Raw genomic sequence first — 22470 nt, 5'->3', positions numbered from 1 at the left:
GCAGGGTCATCGTCTTTGGAGTCCTGTGAATAAAGAGTTAAAGTCACAGAGTGACCTTGTCCCCAGAATGTGCCTCATGTGGTTTCATACTGTAGAGTAAGGACTTTACAAGAAGACCCTGCTGTTGTCAATGAATCTGGACCTTCAATCCCCGACATGGACACTGCCACTCCCATTAGATTGGCTACCCAGCCTCAAGTCATGAATGACTCGGAGAGCTCACCCAGATCTGGAATTGAACTGAAACGATCAACTAAAGAGCGGAAAGCCCCGGACCGTCTCAATTTGTAAATAGGACTGATACCAAGATCTTGGGGGGGAATGATGTAATATATGTATGCCTGGGTTTACCTGGTGGCAGGGGGAGCGACCGTCGGAGGTCATTGGGCCACTGACACACACGTGCAGCCCTTGTATATAAAGAAAGCCTCCATGTTTAATTCTCACTTTGAGAACTAATAAAGTAGGGTCAGGTCGCACCTGATTGAGTTCATGGTACTAAGCCTATTGAGTTATTGCATACGCAACACATATGCTCTGCTTTATCTTAGTATGTACACTTAAAATGCAGTCCTTTTTATTTGTTCAACTGAACTTTGAACATACTCAAGTATTGTCTTTCTTCCTTCTCGCACAGATATTACCACTGCATTACTAAGAATCTACAATTATTAAATCTTTCATGGGATGTGGGCATCACTGACAAGGCCAGCATTTCTTGCCCATCGTTAATTGCCCTTGAAAACATGGTGGTGAGCTGCCTTCTTGAACCGTTGCAGTCCGTGTGGTGAAGGTGCTCCCAAAGTGCTGTTAGGGAGGGAGTTCCAGGATTTTGACCCAGCGAAGCTGAAGGAACGCCGATATATTTCCAAGTCAGGATAGTGTGTAACTTAGAGGGGAACTTGGAGGTGGTGGTGTTCCCATGCACCTGCTGTCCTTGCCCTTCTAGGTGCAGAGGTCGCGGGATTGTCGAAGAAGTTTCGGGAAGTTGCTGAAGTGCATCTTTTAGATGCCATTATTTTATGCTCCAAGATTCATTCTATATATAAATTTGGATTTTTTACTACATTAAAAAGTACTAAAACATTGAGCGATTTGCTTTGCTATATAACCAGGGCCACTGATTTGCGGTTTACACAGGACAAATAGACAAAATTATGGAATGTGATGCCCAAATACCCTAATGCGCGTAGGGCTAGAAATTCATTAGCATTCCGCTCATTTACCGCTGAGAAGCATTTTATTGCCCCAATGAGTGTAAAAGTGGAAATTACCGCCTATTTACCGCCGACGCTAAATTCGGAGTCAATTACTGCCGGCGGTAAATGAAACCGCCTGCCCATTTAAAAAAATTATGGCGTAATTTATCATGCACCACCCAAAATGATGCTCAAAGTGAACATTACTGCCCAAATTACTGCCGGCGCTAAATTCAGCAATTCGCCCAAATACCGTCCAAAATACCGCCCAGAAAAAGCTGCACTCACCTGATCTTAACCCAGCTGTATGGATGCCATGTTTTAAATCAGATGAAGTTGAAGAAAAGACTGCTTCAAGTTGATGGGAGCATTAAAGTAATTTATGAGTGGATTTTAAGGGTGTTTGAAAATCTTGCACATTATCTGAGCACATTGTGGTCAATTTAGTATACATTTGTGGTTGTTTAAGGGCAATTAAAGAATTTTGAAGACAGTTTAGGACATTTAAAGGAATGGGACCTGTAATTTCTCAGCCAATCTTGCTGACTACTCACCCGCTGCAGAATAGATATGGACGAAAGTTCATTGAAGAGCATTATATGCCCAATCGAAGAGATGGCAGACTGCTGAGGAGGTGGAGGAGGCCTTACCTCCAACGTATTTACAGGGAACAGCAGTCATATCTGCACCTGTCCAATACAATGTGCGTTAGAAGACTGCGCTTCCGAAATGAGGTCATCAGTGAGCTATGCCAACTGCTTAAGGGAGACCTGCAGCCTATCAGCACCATCAGGACCGCACTGCCCGTTGAGGTTAAGGTGACTGCAGCACTTTCCTTCAATGCATTGGGCTCCTTATCATCATCATCATAGGCGGGCCCTCGAACGAGGATGACTTGCTTCCAATGAGTTCACAGATGTTTCAATGAAGGACCCGATGTTCAGTCCTGAACTCCAAATGAAGGGTGGAAGATGCCTGTGCATGGATTTTTATAACGTGTGGTGACCGTTGCACATTAGCCACCACATGGGCTCGACAGAGCTAGGTCTTTATCCATTGGCAAGGGTTAACCAGGATGACTGGAGACCTGCTCTGTTGCACGGACTGAGTGCACACACATATCGCAGTGTGGACTGTCCCGTGCTGACCCTGGGCCCTCGGCTCTTCTGGGCCATATACCCTCAATTGCCGCACCTCCGCCATGATCTCTCGCCGCACCTCCGCCACAAACTCTCGCCGCTCCTCCGCTACAAACATTCGCTACACCTCCGCCACGATCACCCACCAAATCTCAGCCACGATCCCTCATCACTCCTCCGCCCCAATCACTCGTCGCATGTTCGCCATGACCTTTCCGCTCCTCCGTTGTACCAGGACCCCGCCGATGCTTCTGCCCACGCTCCAAACGGCGACCTGGGTCCTGATGACGTCACCCAGTCACCCACCTGAAAGCCGTCGCACATTTGTGTCGGCTCGCGCTGGAAGCTGCAGTGGCATGCTCCAGCTCTTATACTCCCGACCTGCGGTGGTGTCCTCTCGCAGGTCGGGGTGGCCCGAGAGGACACCACCGCAGGTCAGGAGTATAAGAGCTGGAGTGCCGGGTCCCTGCAACATCGTGGGCTTCTTATAGGCATCAGCTGGCAACATTTGTTGCATCTCTCAGCACACCACACATCGTTACATTCGCCAGATGACTGAAGCGCTTTACGTATGCAGGACGGACTTTATAAACATCTCAATGACCAGGGAGGCACAGAGTGAGAGGGCTTTGGGTTTTTCGAGAATAGCAAACTTCCCCAAGGTCCACAGTGTCATAGACTGTATGCACATCACCCTGCAAGCACCTTTAGAGGGGCCAGAGGTGTACCAGAACCGTAAGGGATTCCATTCCCTGAACGTGCAACTCATTGTCGACCACATTCAACGCACCATGGTAGTAAATGCCAATTTTCCAGGGAGCATTCATGATGTGTACCTCTTGCGTGAGAGCACTGTCTCTGACCTGTTTAACAGTCAGCCACAAGGTCAATGCTGGATGCTGGGTGACAAAGGATACGGCCTCGCCACTTGGCTCCTGACCGCCCTCCGTAAGCCCCAGACAGATGCCGAGCATCGCTATAATCACAGCCATATAGCTACACACAATAGCGTCGAAAAGACAATTGGAGTGCTGAAGCAGCGCTTCAGATGCCTGGACCACTCTGGAGACAGCCTGCAATACTACCCTGAGCAGGTCACTGAGTTCATTGCGGTGTGCTGCATTCTGCACAGCTATCAAGAGGGGACAGGATTTGCCAGATGGGACTGTGGACCATCTCAGGAGAGAGAGGAGGAGGAGGAGGACGAGCAGCCTGGCAATGAACCCGTGCCAACCCCCCTGCCCCGCCCCCCCCACCCCCTCCGCTCCCACTACAACCACAGGAAAAGCCCCGTGGTAGTTACGCAACTGCAAAACTGTTACATCAGCAGCTCATAAACGAACACTTTGCTTGAACGGTGACAGTTACGTTTCATCCTTGCCTGACAATTGTTTGCAACCTGTTATGTATGGACACAGAGTCAGACTGAACACTGTGAGCTCAAAGTAAAGTGTGACCATAGTCTTTTATTGCAGGTCTCCAGAGTGCCTCTCCAACCTGTGTGGCCTCCTTAAATACCTGGGCTCCCAATGGATTATGGGATTCTTTGGGACTCTAGAGGATGAGCCCTCTGGTGGCTGTACAGAGTAAATACAAGTTCACATATATAACACTCCCCCCCGCCAAATCAATATTGTAACTATTTACAACGTGAGTCGATCTGGGGCCCTTCTTGCCCTGGTTGATCGTCTCGTTGTGAAAGCTGTTATTGTTGAATCATTTGTTGGGCCCTCGCTGGGCTGCTGTGCAGCTATGCAGCTGGCCTTGCTGGGTTGCTGTGGATGATGGGTTCTGCTTCGTAGTCAACCGTGGTGCCGTGGTGTGGATGTTGGGGGATCAAAAAAGGTAGGGTCCAAGGTGGGTTGCTCAGGATAGTCCATAAATCTGAGTTTGATTTGGTCCAAGTTTCTCCGGTGAATGAGTCCATTTGAAAGTTTGACTCGAAACACACTGCTCCCCTCTTTGGCCATGTTAGCGTGAATGTTTTCTCAGAAGAATCACTCAACACTCAGAGTCGGTTCCAACGCCAATGCGGCCTTTATTAACGCCAGCGGGGAGGAAGCCTCAGGACTGGATCCAGGCACTTCACTCCGCTGAACAAAGAAACTCATCGATATTTATATGTTTTACAATAGTTCTTTACAGTTACTCAGCCCACTTCGAGTGGACACAATCCAATCATAATGATTATAGATTACATATAGGTTTCTTTAACCCAATAGGATTCTCCTGATACCTCAGTTTTTGTCAGCTCGGGCTGATTAATGTTCGGTTTTTGTCAGCTCGGGCTGATTAATGACCTCGTTATGTCTCTTCCTCGGGCTTCGGCTGTGTGAAATCACTGGTTCATTATAATTATCTTGTATCCAAGGCATTCCTGGTAGTGGGCCTCACAGGGTCATTGCTCGGTTATTGCTCGGTCAGTCCCAGTTCATTACCCTAGACCACGGTTTGGAGAGCCAAGAGCATAAACTTAGTGGCGCCTCCCTGGGTACATTTCTTAACTGCGAGCATGTATTACATCTGTGAACGCAGAACTCTAAGTCCGCATCGATACCGGGCCACCACACATGGGATCTGGCTATCGCATTCATCATTACGATGCCTGGGTGGGTACTGTGGAGGTCATTGATGAAGGTGTCTCTGCCCTTCTTGGAGACCACTACTCGATTGCCCCACAGAACGGGGTTCCCATCATGCTTGGGCAGCCATTTTATATGTGGCCGCTTTAAACTTATATGAGTTTAGATATATTCAGCAGGTGCCTAATGCCTAGTGTTTTATATATTCAGCAGGTGCCTAATGCCTACAACAGGCCATGACAGTGCCGGGAAGCCACTTGGGACCTTGTCCATAATTCACTACAAATACAGGATCATTGATTTCAATCTCGCGTGACACATTTGCACTATCGTGGTATGTACTTTGTTGAAGCCGCCTGCTCTCTACCTGTTCATGTTGATCAGGGTGAACTAATGAGAGCCTTGTCTTTTCATGAGCAGTTCAACAGGTGGGATTCCAGTGAGCGAGTGGGGTCTCATGCAGTAGCTAAGCAGGACTCGGGATAGGCGAGTCTACAGCGAGCCTTCAGTTACCCTCTTCAAGCCTTGCTTGATGGTTTGCATTGCTCTCTCTGCCTGACCATTGAACGCTGGTTTAAACGGGGCAGTTGTGACATGTTTGATCCCATTACGGGTCATGAATTCTTTGAACTCAGCACTGGTAAAACATGGCCCGTTATCGCTCACCAGGATATCGGGTAAGCCGTGTGTGGCAAACATGGCCCGCAGGCTTTCAGTAGTGGCAGCGGACATGCTAGCTGACATTATCTCACATTCAATCCACTTGGAATACGCGTCTACAACCACAAGAAACATTTTACCCAAGAACGGGCCTGCATAGTTGACGTGTACCCTAGACCACGGTTTGGAGAGCCAAGAGCATAAACTTAGTGGCGCCTCCCTGGGTACATTTCTTAACTGCGAGCATGTATTACATCTGTGAACGCAGAACTCTAAGTCCGCATCGATACCGGGCCACCACACGTGGGATCTGGCTATCGCATTCATCATTACAATGCCTGGGTAGGTACTGTGGAGGTCATTGATGAAGGTGTCTCTGCCCTTCTTGGAGACCACTACTCGATTGCCCCACAGAAGGCAGTCTGCTTGTATAGACATTTCATCTTTGCAACGCTGGAACAGCTTAATCTCTTCCTGCATCTGCACTGGGACACTGGACCAGCTCCCATGAAGCACACAGATTTTGACTAGAGATAATAAGGGGTCCTGGGTTGTCCAAGTTTTGATCTGTCGGGCAGCGACGGGTGATTGTTCACTCTCAAATGCTTCCATAACCATGGCTAAATCTGCAGGCTGTGCTATTTCCACTCCCATGCTGAGCAATGGCAGCCTACTGAGAGCATCGGCGCAGTTTTCTGTACCTGGCTTGTGGCGGTTGGCATAGTTGTATGTGGACAATGTGAGCACCCATCTCTGGATGCGGGCCGATGCGTTGGTATTTATCCCTTTATTCTCGGAAAACAGGGATATAAGTGGCTTATGGTCGGTTTCCAATTCGAATTTTAGCCCAAACAGATATTGATGCATTTTCTTTACCCCATAGACACAGGCTAACGCTTCTTTCTCAATCATGCTGTAGGCTCTCTCAGCCTTAGACAGACTCCTGGATGCATAAGCAACTGGTTGCAGTTTCCCCGAATCATTAGCTTGTTGCAATATACACCCGAAGCTATGTGACGATGCGTCACATGCTACTACCAAACACTTACATGGATCATACAACACAAGCAATTTGTTTGAGCATAACAATTTTCTCACTTTTATAAAGGCATTTTCTTGGCTTTTGTCCCAAACCCATTCGCCCCCTTTTCATAGTAAAACATGTAGTGGTTCTAACAGTGTGCTACGACCCGGGAAGAAGTTACCGAAGTAGTTCAGGAGTCCCAGAAACGACCGCAGCTCCATCGGTGCATTCTCAATTGCCTCCGTCTTCGTGCTGGTGAGCCTGATGCCGTCCACCACAATCCTCCTTCCCAAGAACTCCACTTCAGGCGCCAGGAAAATGCAGCGTTTTAACCTGAGCCCCATGCGATTGAGTCGATTAAGAACCTCCTCCAGGTGCTGCAGATGCTCGACTGTGTTCCGACCTGTGACCAAGATGTCGTCCTGGAAGACCACGGTGTGCGGGACTGACTTCAATAAGCTTTCCATGTTTCTGTGGAATATCGCCGCCGCTGATCGGATTCCAAACGGGCATCTGTTATAAACAAAAAGACCTTTGTGCGTGTTGATGCAGGTGAGGGCCCTCGATGATTCCTCCAGTTCCTGCGTCATGTAGGCTGAAGTCAGATCCAGCTTCGTGAATGTCTTTCCTCCCGCCAGCGTCGCAAAGAGATCATCGGCCTTTGGTAGTGGGTATTGGTCCTGCAGAGAGAAACGAGTGATCGTTACTTTGCAATCGCCCTTGAGGACAGGAATGATCGGACTGGCCCACTCGTTGAACTCGATCGGTGAAATGATGCCCTCTCTTTGCAGCCGGTCTAACTCGATCTGTACCCTTTCTCTCATCATATATGGTACTGCTCTCGCCTTGTGATGGATGGGTCATGCCCCCGGAATTAGGTGGATCTGCACTTTTGCTCCTTGGAATTTCCTGATGCCTGGTTTGAACAGCAAAGGGAATTTGTTTAAGACCTGGGCACACGAAGTGTCATCAGTGAGTGATAGCGCTCGGACGTCATCCCAGTTCCAGCATTTCTTTCCCAGCCAGCTCCTGCCGAGCAGCATGAGACCATCGCCTAGTACCACCGAGTGTGTAGCTTGTGCACCGCTCCATCATAGGAGACCTTTACGGTAGCACTGCTGATTACAGGAATCAGTTCTTTTGTGTAAGTTCTTAGTTTTGTGCGAACTGGAGTTAAGACTGGCATTAAGGCCTTGTTGTACCACAATCTTTCGAAAGTCTTTTTGCTCATGGTGGACTGGCTCGCACCCGTGTCCAGCTCCATTGACACCGGGAATCCATTTAGTTCAACATTCAGCATTATCGGGGGACAATTCGTGGTGAATGTGTGCACCCCATGTACCTCTGCCTCCTCGTTCTGAGGCTCTGGTTCGTTGTGATCCTCTGTGGATCTGTCCTCCTCTGCAACATGGTGGTTTGCAGCTTTAACAGGATTTGCAGCTTGCCTGCACACTCGTTGGAGATGTCCCATTGTTCCACAGCCCTTGCAGACGTACCCTTTGAATCGGCATGAATGGAAATGATGATCACCCCCGCAGCGCCAATAAGGTGTTAATGGCCTTGCATTCATCACCCTTGATGGTGGACTCTGAGACATCTGCGGATGTGCAGCTGCAGGTATATGTGACCTGCCCTGTACATTACGATTCGAAAACAACATCACTTTGTTCACAGCACTTGTAGCATCACTTGTGTGCTGAAAGATTTGCTTCATAGTGTCACTGGTGGCAATGAACACTTCGGCTATCGCTATGGCCTTACTCAAGGTTGGGGTCTCCACAGTCAAAAGTTTGCGAAGTATGGTTTTGTGGCCAATGCCAAGTACGAAAAAGTCTCTGAGCATGTGCTCCAAATGTCCTTCAAATTCACAGTGTCCTGCAAGGCGTCTTAGCTCGGCGACATAACTCGCCACTTCCTGGCCTTCAGATCTTTTGTAGGTGTAGAACCGGTACCTCACCATCAGAATGCTTTCCTTCGGGTTCAAATGCTCTCGGACCAGTGTGCACAAATCGCTGCATGATTTCTCCGTGGGTTTTGCTGGAGTGAGCAGATTCTTCATGAGGCCATACGTTGGTGCCCCACAGACGATGAGGAGGATCGCCCTTCGTTTGGCAGCGTTCTCTTCTCCATCTAGCTCGTTGGTTACAAAGTATTGGTCGAGTTGCTCCACAAAAGTTTCCCAATCAGCTCCCTTGAGAATTTCTCCAGGATGCCCACTGTTCTCTGCATCATTGGGTTCGTTATCTGTATCTTGTCGCCAGTTGTTATGTATGGAGAAAGAGTCAGATTAAACACTGTGAGCTCAAAGTAAAGTGTGACCGTAGTCTTTTATTGCCAATCTCCAGAGTGCCTCTCCAACCTGTGAGGCCTCCTTAAATACCTGTGCTCCCAAGGGATTATGGGGTCCCTTGGGACGCCAGGGGATGAGCCCTCTGGTGTACAGAGTAAATACAAGTTCACATATATAACACAACCCTTGTATTGATTGTTAACCTTCAGTTTGTAAAAGTGGGTGAGACACTGCACAAGAATTGTTAAGTGGAATAAAAGTTTATAATTTAGGAAAATTGAAAAACATAATCTTTGAAATAAATTAGTAAATAATTATTTTTAAAGGAAAATGAAACATAATTTAAACAAAACAACCAATTAACAGCAACAAACATTTGAAAACATTAAAAACTTAAAACACCCGCAACCCCCCTCCCCCCCCCCCCCCCCATGCAACAATCAACAATTTTAGAATAACAATTAAAATAACAATAACACCCACAACAATGACCACCACACCCTGCCCCCAACCCGGCAAAAATTCTACTTGCAGCCACCATTCTCACCGCCTTTGCCCCCTCTGGTCTTTACACATCCTTTCCCCCTCCCATTACCCCTGCCCCTGGCCCTACCCGCGATGACACCAAGATGTCGTGCAGCAGGGCGCCTCGAGCGCTGCTGCTGTGGGGGGGGGGGGGGGCTGGGGGAGGTGACAATGGCAGCATTATTTTGGGGGATTCTGGAGAAATATCGGTTTCTGACGACCCTTCTTCAGAGTCAGAAGCAATTGTTTCCTCCCGACTCTCAGGTGTTGCCGGCATAGGTGGTATGACACCTTGGGGTGCAGTGCCATATACCGATTCTATCATTTGCCGCATGGCATCGACAGAATTGGCGGTTCACCACACCACAGCAATCAGCTCTGCTATGTCCTCCGAATGACGTGCTGATTGCGTGGCGATGTTCCCAGCTAAGCCATCAATAATCTGGAGGAGCTCTCGACCAACGTTGACACTCGTCCTAGACAGTCCCATCATGTCCAGGTCGACGTCGTCCTGTCGTCAAGCATGCCTGCCCCGCCAAATAAACCTCCGCAGATTCGGCATATGTGCTGGATCACTCGGTGTGCCCTGCTGAACGCCGCTTAGTCCCGCTACTTCCTCGGAACCGAATCCAGGAAAGATGGATTCGGCTGAGGAAGAGGTGGCCGCAGGTAGAATGGACCCGAGTCCCCGACACCCCCTCTTCCATATTCCCCTGAACATGTTATGCACATGACATAGCTTGGGAGTCGTCAACTCGATCCTCCTCCTCCGTGGTCTCTCCTCCGGTGAGTACCAATTGTAGCTGTAATGGTGAAGCTCCAGAGGGCTCAGCAGGTCTCCGATACACCTGGGCAACTAGAAAACATAATATGAGAGGTTCGTAGAAGGGGAGGGGAGGGTCAGGGTGACACGATAATGCTTATGTTGTGCAGGCATATATAGAGGAGCAACACTACTGCATTAGAGATGTTACATGCAATTAACATGAACAGAATGTACAGAAACTGCATGGCATTATAAGATTTCATGATCCTAGCATTACATCACATTACATTGCATCATTCATACATTATACTCACATAGCATTAAATTACATGACCGCTGCATGGCCCGGGGATTATACATGACTTACCTGCCGCTACTACTGGATCTGCACCACCACCGTTGGCCAAGCAATTATGAGGGCTGCAGCCCACTCCTCCAGATCTGTGAGTTCCAACAACTCTGCTGGCCCTCCTCCCATGTGCCGATGCTCGGCGCAATTGGATGATATCTTCTTCTGCAAAGATGACTAGAGCATGGTATAAGCTAATTGCCCAGGTACTAGTACGGAACACACAGATAGACATCCACAATTAGCCATCTCCAATGCTTTTCATCAATGTCCCATTAATGTTATATGTTAATACCTTTAGGATGCAAGTGATGCATGATGAACACATCTAAGTACAGAAAAACAATGTAATAAGATCATGGATGGGTCCTCAGTTTAACGTCTAATTTGACACCTCCGACAATGCAGCACTCCCTCAGTACTGCACACGGATTTTTATCAGCCTAAATTTTTATGCTCAAGTCTCTGGAGGGGGACTTTAGCTCACAACCTTTTCACTCAAAGGCGAGAATGATACCAACTGAGCAGTTGGGATTCGGTTTTAACTGGTTTAAAATTGATTTGTGAAATTGTAAGTTTTGCAACTCGATGTTATGCAACACTATAGTATCCAACAGGACTTGCGTGTTGTCTCCGGTTGCGCGGTAACTGCAGTCACGTTGATTCTAATTTCCGGATTACCAACCAATCGGATCTTCCGCAAAACACTGACGCAATTTTGGAATGTTACCCGGGGTGTTACTAGTCACTGTCACCGTCGCTGTGCCAGGGTCGGAAAATTGGGGGCAAGTGACAGCGCAAGGCTAAAATTGCACACCAGCATCAGGAGGTGGGGGACTCGCCTCGAATTCCCCAAGAAACTCCGTCGAAGAGCCGGTATGTGTAGGTGTGCCCGGCGGTGCGGTCATAGTCTAAAGATCTGTTTGGGCGTGGGGACCGGGAAATTGGCAAATGCTTTGGGAGCGAATAATTATATGGGCACAATCTGCAGATCGCTCGGGAGAATATGCAAATAGTATTATTCTGGGTATAAGAGTAAAAGCAAAACCTCAAACTAATGAGAATCAATAGGAACGATTGGGCTGTGCAAAGGTGAGTGAGATGCACCAAGCGTAAAAAGACTTCAATTTATTAAAGTTTGGTTCGAGGTGCAATCTCTCTTATTTTGGACCGACTTTCGGTCTCGTCTGACTTGGGTTGCGAGATCTGGATATTTTGTCCTTGAGTTATAAGTTTTAGATGTGTTTAATTACGCTTATATTTCCGACTAAAATGGACGGATAAACCAATTTAACGTGTTTTCTGTTTATATATTTTAAAGACTGGTGCATTTGAAATGATAGCTCTTCCTATTACTGTTTACTGACTTCTCTGACGTATTTGCCCGTGGTTTGCAGCATCATTTTGTGCGTGTGTGTAATTGTAGGGTTCAAAGAATGATGGCAAATGAATTAGCACAGGGCACCAAGTCAAGTCAAACGGCGATCTTCGCGTCGCCAGAAAGCCCAGCCGCTCAGACAGAATGTGTTAATGCGAGTGCAGAGACACCAACTGAGACCGATGACTTGGCGAACTACTTGCAGTTGAAATCTTCGAATAAAAGGCGGGCGCTGCCCAAAAAACTATGCGGATATCTCAACAAGTTGGGAGGCAAAGGGCCGCTCAAAGGCTGCAAGACCCGCTGGTTTGTGTACGACCAGAAGAAATGCCACCTGTATTATTTCCGAACTGCCCAGGATAGCAGCCCATTGGGGAGCATGGATTTAGCAAACGCGGTGTTTAATTATTGCCTGGAAGCCGAGGAAGGAACCTTTGAAATCAAAACTCCGGAAAAGGCTTATACTCTGAAGGTGAGGTGCTTTATGTTGCTGCTCAATTCTAAACGGCACATAGTGATCGACATTCAATGTTATTTTAAACAAAAATCCAGCGTTCCCTTTTTAAAGAATATGAAAATGTTTTATTCACAAACCCACTCACCGGTCTTCTGACCAGAGGGGTGATCTCTTGAGTAGACATTAGATTGTGAAAAAAAAGTCAGGTTTCGGTGCTTTACGGGAGAAATTGTCTTTCTGTCTCTGCCTGTCTCTCTCCCTCTCGCTCCCTGCTTGTCTCCCTCTCTCTTTTTCTGTCTCTGCCTCTCTCCTCTGTCTCTGCCTCTCTCTCTCTGTCTCTGCCTGGCTTTCTCTTTCTCTCTTTCTGTCTCTGACTGGCTCTGCCTCTCTCGCTCGCTCTTTCTATCCAGTTTATTTATGAAATATTGATGCATTTGAAGCATTATTGGTTATGAAGGGCTTTAAAAACGTTTAACATTGAACACTGCACAATATTTCGGACTCCTCACTTTCCATCCTCATGGTTTACGTTAAAATGATATGCAGTGACTATCCAAATGACTTGTGACAGATACGGCAGATTCAGCATTATTGCAAAAAAGTTCCATAATTACAGATTTTGCCGAATAGTATCAACAAGTTATGAGGCAATTTCCAACTAATACTTGACTTGCTAATTTCTGTAAGTCCAGAATGAGAAATATACATTTACTGTTGCCGTGCTCTGTTTGCAATCGCTGCAAGAAGCAACTGCTTCTTTTCCTCTTTCCTGTTTCATCTACCCCAAACAAGTAATGACTTTTAAGAACGTAAGGAGCAGGAGTAGGCCATTTGGCTCATCGAGCCTGCTCTGACATTCAATAAGATCATGGTTGATCCGCCTTCCCACCCGATCTCCATATACCTGGATTCCCCGAGTACCGAAAAATCTAGCGATTTCAGTCTTGCTTTGCAGAGTACATATAATTGTTTATACGGAAGGCGAGTAATCAGTTTATGGGATAGAATAACAATTTCGATTCTTAGATAATGTACAAGATAAAGCCTGGGTGACTAATCACTAATCTGCAAGATTTAGTCATCATTTCCTGAGCAATACATCGCAGTGGCATTAACAATCTTATGGTGTGGTGCATAAACCACATTTAATTTCTGGCAAGATGTGCATTTCAATTTTGTATGAAAATCTGCTGGAAACGCAAAACAATATTTTGAGTGGGGTAGGGCCCTACTGAGGAATTGGCATCTTCCCACTCTCTTGGTTGCTGAGCTGAGCCGTACCAACCAAGCAGATTGGTGACTGGAGACTTGCGGTGAAGATGGGAGATGGAAAAATCGGATAGAATCATAGAAATTTATGGCACAGAAGGAGGCCATTCGTCCCAGCGTGTCTGTGCTGGCCGAAAAGGAGCTATCCAGCCTAATCCCACTTTCCAGCTTTTGGTCTGTAGCCCTGTAGGTGAGAGCATTTTAAGTGCATATCCAAGTACAGATACAACGTCTAAAATCCGGCAACCTCTGGATCGAGACAATGCCGATTTTCGGATTTTGCTGGATTTCGGACCTCGCTGTTGCGCTCCTCGCTTCCCGTTCTCAACTCCCCTGTAAGCCTTCTATCTATTACTTTAAATCTATGGCCCTGGTAATTGACATCTCTGGTAGAGGAAATAGGTCCTTCTTATTCACTTTATCTCGGCCCCTCATAATTTTATACACCTCAATTAAATCTCCTCTCAGCCTTCTCTGTTCCAAAGAAAACAACCCCAGCCTATCCAATGCTGTTACATGCTTTCTTGTGACTAAAGAAAGCTTTGGCCAGGTCTGGAAATGGACTGCCTTCCCTATTGGCAGCAGAAACATAGAAAATAGGTACAGGAGTGGGCCATTCGGCCCTTCGAGCCTGCACCACCATTCAATAAGATCATGGCTGATCATTCCCTCAGTACCGCTTTCCTGCTTTCTCTCCATACCCCTTGATCCCTTTAACCGTAAGGGCCATATCTAACTCCCTCTTGAATATATCCAATGAACTGGCATCAACAACTCTCTGCGGTAGGGAATTCCACAGAATTTCATGGAATCTAGAAATTCAGTGGAGAAAAAGCTAATTACGTGTGCGTCTTTAATTAAAGTCTCCTAGTAAAAGATCCCCTCGGAATGAGTGATCATAGCATGATTGAATTTCAAATTCAGATGGAGGGTGAGAAAGTTGGATTTCTAACTAGCCTTCTAAGCTTAAATAAAGGAGACTATGAAGGTATGAGGGGAGAGTTGGGTAAAGTAGACTAGGAAAATAGATTAAAGTGTAGGACAGTTGATGAACGGTGGTGTACATTTAAGGAGATATTTCACAACTATCAAGAAAAAAATATTCCAGTGAGGAGGAAAGGGTGTAAAAAAGATAGCCATCCGTGGCTAACTAAAGAAATAAAGGACGGTATCCAATTAAAAACAAGGGCATACAAAGTGGCCAAAACTAGTGGGAGGACAGAAGATTGGGAAGCTTTTTTAAAAGACAGCAAAGAACAGCTAAAAAAATGATTAAGAAAGGGAAGATAGACTATGAAAGTAAACTAACGCAAAATATAAAAACAGATAGCAAGAATTTCTATCGGTATATAAAAAGGAAAAGTGTGGCTAAAGTAAATGTTGGTCCCTTAGAGGACAAGACTGGGAAATTAGTAATGGGGAACATGGAGATGGCAGAAACTCTGAACAAATATTTTGTATCAGTCTTTACGGTAGAGGACATTAATAATATTCCGACAGTGGATAGTCTAGTGGCTATGGGGGGGGAGGAACTTAACACAATCACAATCAATAAGGAGGTGGTACTCAGTAAAATAATGGGACTAAAGACAGATAAATCCCCTGGACCTGATGGCTTGCATCCTCGGGTCTTAAGAGAAGTCGTGGCAGGGATTGTGGATGCATTGGTTGTAATTTACCAAAATTCCCTGGATTTTGGGGAGGTCCCAGCAGATTGGAAAACTGCAAATGTAACGCCCCTATTTTAAAAAGGAGGCAGACAAAAAGCAGGAAACTATAGACCAGTTAGTCTAACATCTGTGGTTGGGAAAATGTTGGAGTCCATTATTAAAGAAGCAGTAGCAGGACATTTGGAAAAGCATAACTTGGTCAGGCAGAGTCAGCATGGATTTATGAAGGGGAAGTCACGTTTGACAAATTTGCTGGAGTTCTTTGAGGATGTAATGAACAAGGTGGATAAAGGGGAACCAGTGGATGTGGTGTATTTGGATTTCCAGAAGGCATTTGCCAAGGTGCCACATAAAAGGTTACTGCACAAGATAATAGTTCACGGGGTTGGGGGTAATATATTAGCATGGATAGAGGATTGGCTAACTAACAGAGAACAGAGAATCGGGATAAATGGTTCATTCACTGGTTGGCAACCAGTAACTAGTGGGGTGCCGCAGGGATCAGTGCTGGGACCCCAACTATTTACAATCTATATTAACAATTTGGAAGAAGGGACCGAGTGTAACGTAGCCAAGTTTGCTGACGATACAAAGATGGGAGGAAAAGCAATGTATGAGGAGGACACAAAAAAATCTGCAAAGGACATAGACAGGCTAAGTGAGTGGGCAAAAATTTGGCAGATGGAGTGTAATGTTGGAAAGTGTGAGGTCATGCACTTTGGCAGAAAGAATCAAAGAGCAAGTTATTATTTAAATGGAGAAAGATTGCAAAGTGCCGCAGTACAGCGGGACCTGGGGGTACTTGTGCATGAAACACAAAAGGATAGTATGCAGGTACAGCAGGTGATCAGGAAGACCAATGATATCTTGGCCTTTATTGCAAAGGGGATGGTATATAAAAGCAGGGACGTTTTGCTACAGCTATATAAGGTATTGGTGAGGCCAATACTGCGTGCAGTTTTGGTTTCCATATTTATGAAAGGATATACTTGCTTTGGAGGCAGTTCAGAGAAGGTTCACTCGGTTGATTCCGGGGATGAGGGGGTTGACTTGTGAGGAAAGGTTGAGTAGGTTGGGCCTCTACTCATTGGAATTCAGAAGAATGAGAGGTGATCTTATCGAAACGTATAAGATTATGAGGGGGCTTGACAAGGTGGATGCAGAGAGGATGTTTCCACTGATGGGGGAGATTAGAACTAGAGGGCACGATCTTAGAAGAGATGAGGAGAAATTTCTTCTCTGAGAGTTGTAAATCTGTGGAATTTGCTGCCTCAGAGAGCTGTGGAAGCTGGGACACTGAATAAATTTAAGACAGAAATAGACAGTTTCTTAAACGATAAGGAGACAAGGGGTTATGGGGAGCGGGCGGGAAGTGGAGCTGAGTCCATGATCAGATCAGCCATGATCTTATTGAATGGCGGAGCAGGCTTGAGGGGCCGTATGGCCTACTCTTGTTCCTATTTCTTATGTACTTCTGTTCTTAAAGTTCTTGAGTCCCAGCTGTGGCTCAGTTGCTTGCATCCTCCCCTCCGAGTCAGAAGGTTGTGGGTTCAAGTCCCACTCCAGAGACTTGAGCACATAATTTAGGCTGGCACTCCCAGCGCAGTACTGAAGGAGTGCTGCACTGTTGGTGGTGCTCGCTTTCGGATGAGACGTTATACCAAGATCCCAACTGCTCTCAGGTGGACATAAAAGATCCCATGGTACGATATCAAAGACGAGCAGGGGAGATATCCCCAGTATCTTATCCGATATTTATCCCTCAATCAACATCACTAACACAGATTATCTGGTCATTATCATAATGCTGTTTGTGGGAGCTTGCTGTGTGCAAATTGGCTGCGGCTTTTCCTACATTACAACAACATTTAAAGAAAAAAAGTACTTCATTGGGACATGAAGTAGTCATGAAAGGCGCTACATAAATGCGTCTTTTCTTTTAAAGCCTGTTGTATTTTTCCTATAATGATTTTGAATGTGTGTGTGTGTGCGCGCACATCTGTTCCACACTTGACATGAGGGAATCAATCATTAGGCTAATCAATCCATCTAAATAGTAGATTTGGAGCCATGCTACAGCTGCCCTATTTAATGCACAAATAACACTGCAGGTCTTGTGTTGGAGCATTACATAGGAGTGACAACACGCAGACAGGCTGTTCGACCCAACCTGTTTGTGTTAAGCTCCTCAGTGCTAATTCCATGTGCTTGTTTTGTTCCCGTATCCCTTTATTCCCCTTTATATAAAGCAGCTCTTTAACATATTCTTAAATGTTAACATGGTCTCTGCTTCAATCACTAACTCCGGTCATGCATTCCATAGCCTCGCAACCCTCTGTCTTGCCTGCTCTCTGTCTTAAATCTCTCTCAGTTAATCTGGTATCAATGTACCCGTCAATACTGAACAAGAGCATTGTTTAATACAGCTGTCATTCCAGACATACAGTACACAGCTGCTGACCTGGGGTTGTAGCAACACTTCGAGCACAGTTTAGTCCTCTTCATTCAAAACTGCTTAATTCAAATGATATGATAATTTTTTTAAATTCCTAATTTCCTGTTATTTACACCATAGAACCATAGAATGGTACAGCACAGAAGGAGGCCATTCAGCCCATCGAGTATTCACTGGCTCTTTTGAAGAGCAATGCCATTTTTTCCCCTTCAAATATTTATCCAATTCTCTTTTGAAAGCCACTATTGAATCTGTGTCCACTGCTTTATCAGGCAGTGCATTCCAAATCTTAACCACTTTATTAAAAAAAAATGTTTTAACTCCAATGTCTTCATTGTTAATACAAGGGACAATCAGCAGAATGAAAAGCTAGCTAGCTGCAAGATAGATAGCTAAGAGTAGAGGTAACGGGTAGCTGTTCAGAGTGGCAGAAGGTGGGAAGTGGGGTCACACAAGGATCAGTGCTGGGACTACTGTTGTTTGCAATTTATGTTAATGATTTGACTGTTGGGATCAAACACTTTCTAAATTTTCAGATGACACCAAATTGCGGTGGGTGGGGGATAGTCAATACTGAGAAGAACTGCAATAAATTACATGAAGTAATTAATAAACTTGCAGATTAGGCATATAATTGGAAAATGAATTTCAAATATAGGTAAGTGTGAAGTATTGCATTTTGAGGTCACATATTACTTGGAAAATAAGAATCTAAATGAGGGAGGGAGTGACTGAGCACTTGGACAAGTATGAGCCGATCAGAGAGTCAGCACGGATTTGTGAAGGGTTGGTCATGTCTGACTAATCTAGCTCAATTTTTTTTTGGGGGGGGGGTCTTATCAAATGTCCATGTAGACAACATACTAAGGTTCCGCACTAGAAGTTATCAAAACAGAAGGTATTGAGAAAACTTGCAGATTGGGTGGGTAAATGGCAAATTAACTTTGGAATAGATAAATGTGAGGTGATGCACTTTGATAGGAAAAAACAAAACATCACCTACATCTTAGAAAATAAGAAACTAGGGTAGAAGAGCAAAGGGATCTAGGGATACAGATGAACAAATCATTAAAAACAGCATCGCAGGTCAGCAAAGCAATGAAAAATGCAAACAAAGCACTGGGATTTATTTCTAAGGATATAGAATTCAAAAGTGGTTAAGTTAAACTTGTATAGGACCCCGGTCAGGTCACACTTCAAGTACCATACTACATAAGGGACATAGAAGCACTGGAGAAAGTGCATAAAAGATTTCCAAGAATGGTGCCAAAACTGAGAGATTACAGCTATCGGAAAAGATTCAATGTGTTGGGTCTTTTTTCTTGAGAATAGAGAAGACTTAGTGGTGACCTGATAGAGGTCTTTGAAATTATGAATAGATTGGAGAGGGTCGATGTGGAGGGAATGTTTCCACTTGTAGAAGAATCCAAAACTAGCCGCCATAAATACAAGATAGTTACTAATAAATCCAAAAGGGATATGAGGAGAAATTTCTTTACTCAGTGGGAGTGGTGAGAATGTGGAACTTGTTACCACAGGAAGAGATTGAGGCAAATAGTTTAGATGCTTTCAAAAGGAAACTAGACGAATACACGAGAGAAAGGGGATTAGAAAGATATGCTGTTAGGCTGAAATGAGATAGATGGAATGGGAGGAGGTTTGTGTGGAATATAAACACCAGCACAGACTAGTTGAGCTGAATGGCCTGTTACATAGAAACATAGAAACATAGAAAATAGGTGCAGGAGCAGGCCATTCAGCCCTTCTAGCCTGCACCGCCATTCAACGAGTTCATGGCTGAACATGAAACTTCAGTACCCACTTCCTGCTTTCACGCCATACCCCTTGATCCCCCGAGTACTAAGGACTTCATCTAACTCCCTTTTGAATATATTTAGTGAATTGGCCTCAACTACTTCCTGTGGTAGAGAATTCCACAGGTTCACCACTCTCTGGGTGAAGAAGTTTCTCCTTATCTCGGTCCTAAATGGCTTACCCCTTATCCTTAGACTGTGACCCCTGGTTCTGGACTTCCCCAACATTGGGAACATTCTTCCTGCATCCAACCTGTCCAAACCCGTCAGAATTTTAAACGTTTCTATGAGGTCCCCTCTCACTCTTCTGAACTCCAGTGAATACAAGCCCAGTTGATTCAGTCTTTCTTGATAGGTCAGTCCCACCATCCCGGGAATCAGTCTGGTGAATCTTCGCTGCACTCCCTCAACAGCAAGTATGTCCTTCCTCAAGTTAGGAGACCAAAACTGTACACAATACTCCAGGTGTGGCCTCACCAAGGCCCTGTACAACTGTAGCAACACCTCCCTGCCCCTGTACTCAAATCCCCTCGCTATGAAGGCCAACATGCCATTTGCTTTCTTAACCGCCTGCTGTACCTGCATGCCAACCTTCAATGACTGATGTACCATGACACCCAGGTCTCGTTGCACCTTCCCTTTTCCTAATCTGTCACCATTCAGATAATAGTCTGTCTCTCTGTTTTTACCACCAAAGTGGATAACCTCACATTTATCCACATTATACTTCATCTGCCACGCATTTGCCCACTCACCTAACCTATCCAAGTCACTCTGTAGCCTCATAGCATCCTCCTCGCAGCTCACACTGCCACCCAACTTAGTGTCATCCGCAAATTTGGAGATACTACATTTAATCCCTTCGTCTAAATCATTAATGTATAATGTAAACAGCTGGGGCCCCAGCACAGAACCCTGTGGTACCCCACTAGTCACTGCCTGCCATTCCGAAAAGTACCCATTTACTCCTACTCTTTGCTTCCTGTCTGACAACCAGTTCTCAATCCACGTCAGCACACTACCCCCAATCCCATGTGCTTTAACTTTGCACATTAATCTCCTGTGTGGGACCTTGTCGAAAGCCTTCTGAAAGTCCAAATACACCACATCAACTGGTACTCCTTTGTCCACTTTATTGGAAACATCCTCAAAAAATTCCAGAAGATTTGTCAAGCATGATCTCCCTTTTACAAATCCATGCTGACTTGGACCTATCATGTCACCATTTTCCAAATGCGCTGCTATGACATCCTTAATAATTGATTCCATCATTTTACCCACTACTGAGGTCAGGCTGACCGGTCTATAATTCCCTGCTTTCTCTCTCCCTCCTTTTTTAAAAAGTGGGGTTACATTGGCTACCCTCCACTCGATAGGAACTGATCCAGAGTCAATGGAATGTTGGAAAATGACTGTCAATGCATCCGCTATTTCCAAGGCCACCTCCTTAAGTACTCTGGGATGCAGTCCATCAGGCCCTGGGGATTTATCGGCCTTCAATCCCATCAATTTCCCCAACACAATTTCCCGACTAATAAAGATTTCCCTCAGTTCCTCCTCTTTAATAGACCCTCTGACCACTTTTATATCCGGAAGGTTGTTTGTGTCCTCCTTAGTGAATACTGAACCAAAGTACTTGTTCAATTGGTCTGCCATTTCTTTGTTCCCCGTTATGACTTCCCCTGATTCTGACTGCAGGGGACCTACGTTTGTTTTTACTAACCTCTTTCTCTTTACATACCTATAGAAACTTTTGCAATCCGCCTTAATGTTCCCTGCAAGCTTCTTCTCGTACTCCATTTTCCCTGCCCTAATCAAACCCTTTGTCCTCCTCTGCTGAGTTCTAAATTTCTCCCAGTCCTCAGGTTCGCTGCTATTTCTGGCCAATTTGTATGCCACTTCCTTGGCTTTAATACTATCCCTGATTTCCCTAGATAGCCACGGTTGAGCCACCTTCCCTTTTTTATTTTTACGCCAGACAGGAATGTACAATTGTTGTAATTCATCCATGCGTTCTCTAAATGTCTGCCATTGCCCATCCACAGTCAACCCCTTAAGTATCATTAGCCAATCTATCTTAGCCAATTCATGCCTCATACCTTCAAAGTTACCCTTCTTTAAGTTCTGGACCATGGTCTCTGAATTAACTGTTTCATTCTCCATCCTAATGCAGAATTCCACCATATTATGGTCACTCTTCCCCAAGGGGCCTCGCACAATGAGATTGCTAATTAATCCTCTCTCATTACACAACACCCAGTCTAAGATGGCCTCCCCCCTAGTTGGTTCCTCGACATATTGGTCTAGAAAACCATCCCTTATGCATTCCAGGAAATCCTCCTCCACCGTATTGCTTCCAGTTTGGCTAGCCCAATCTATGTGCATATTAAAGTCACCCATTATAACTGCTGCACCTTTATTGCATGCACTCCTAATTTCCTGTTTGATGCCCTCCCCAACATCACTACTACTGTTTGGAGGTCTGTACACAACTCCCACTAACGATTTTTGCCCTTTAGTGTTCTGCAGCTCCACCCATATAGATTCCACATCATCCAAGCTAATGTCTTTCCTAACTATTGCATTAATCTCCTCTTTAACCAGTAATGCTACCCCACCTCCTTTTCCTTTTATTCTATCCTTCCTGAATGTTGAATACCCCTGGATGTTGAGTTCCCAGCCCTGATCATCCTGGAGCCACGTCTCCGTAATCCCAATCACATCATATTTGTTAACATCTATTTGCACAATTAATTCATCCACCTTATTGCGGATACTCCTTGCATTAAGACACAAAGCCTTCAGGCTTGTTTTTTTAACACCCTTTGTCCTTTTAGAATTTTGCTGTACAGTGGCCCTTTTTGTTCTTTGCCTTGGGTTTCTCTGCCCTCCA

The 22470-nt window shown here is 45.4% G+C and overlaps 1 protein-coding gene and 1 long non-coding RNA gene across 3 annotated transcripts in view; one reads left to right on the top strand and one right to left on the bottom strand.

The window, feature by feature from the left end:
• Positions 1–10315: 10315 nt before the first annotated feature.
• Positions 10316–22470, bottom strand: part of LOC139268881 (uncharacterized) — a 53060-nt gene continuing 40905 nt past the window's right edge. The window contains exon 3 of the long non-coding RNA XR_011594131.1: positions 10316–10711. This is a non-coding gene — a long non-coding RNA (uncharacterized lncRNA). The remainder of the gene's footprint in view (positions 10712–22470) is intronic.
• tbc1d2 (TBC1 domain family, member 2) overlaps positions 11271–22470 on the top strand; it is a 75795-nt gene continuing 64595 nt past the window's right edge. For both annotated transcript variants that reach the window (XM_070887671.1, XM_070887663.1), the window contains exons 1-2: positions 11271–11410; positions 11961–12384. In XM_070887671.1, coding sequence (XP_070743772.1) covers positions 11971–12384 — 414 coding nt within the window. In that variant the 5' untranslated portion in view covers positions 11271–11410; positions 11961–11970. The remainder of the gene's footprint in view (positions 11411–11960; positions 12385–22470) is intronic.

Source organism: Pristiophorus japonicus, chromosome 1 (genome assembly GCF_044704955.1).
Source record: "Pristiophorus japonicus isolate sPriJap1 chromosome 1, sPriJap1.hap1, whole genome shotgun sequence".
Taxonomy (NCBI): domain Eukaryota; kingdom Metazoa; phylum Chordata; class Chondrichthyes; family Pristiophoridae; genus Pristiophorus; species Pristiophorus japonicus.
This window is presented reverse-complemented; position numbering and strand designations above follow the sequence as displayed.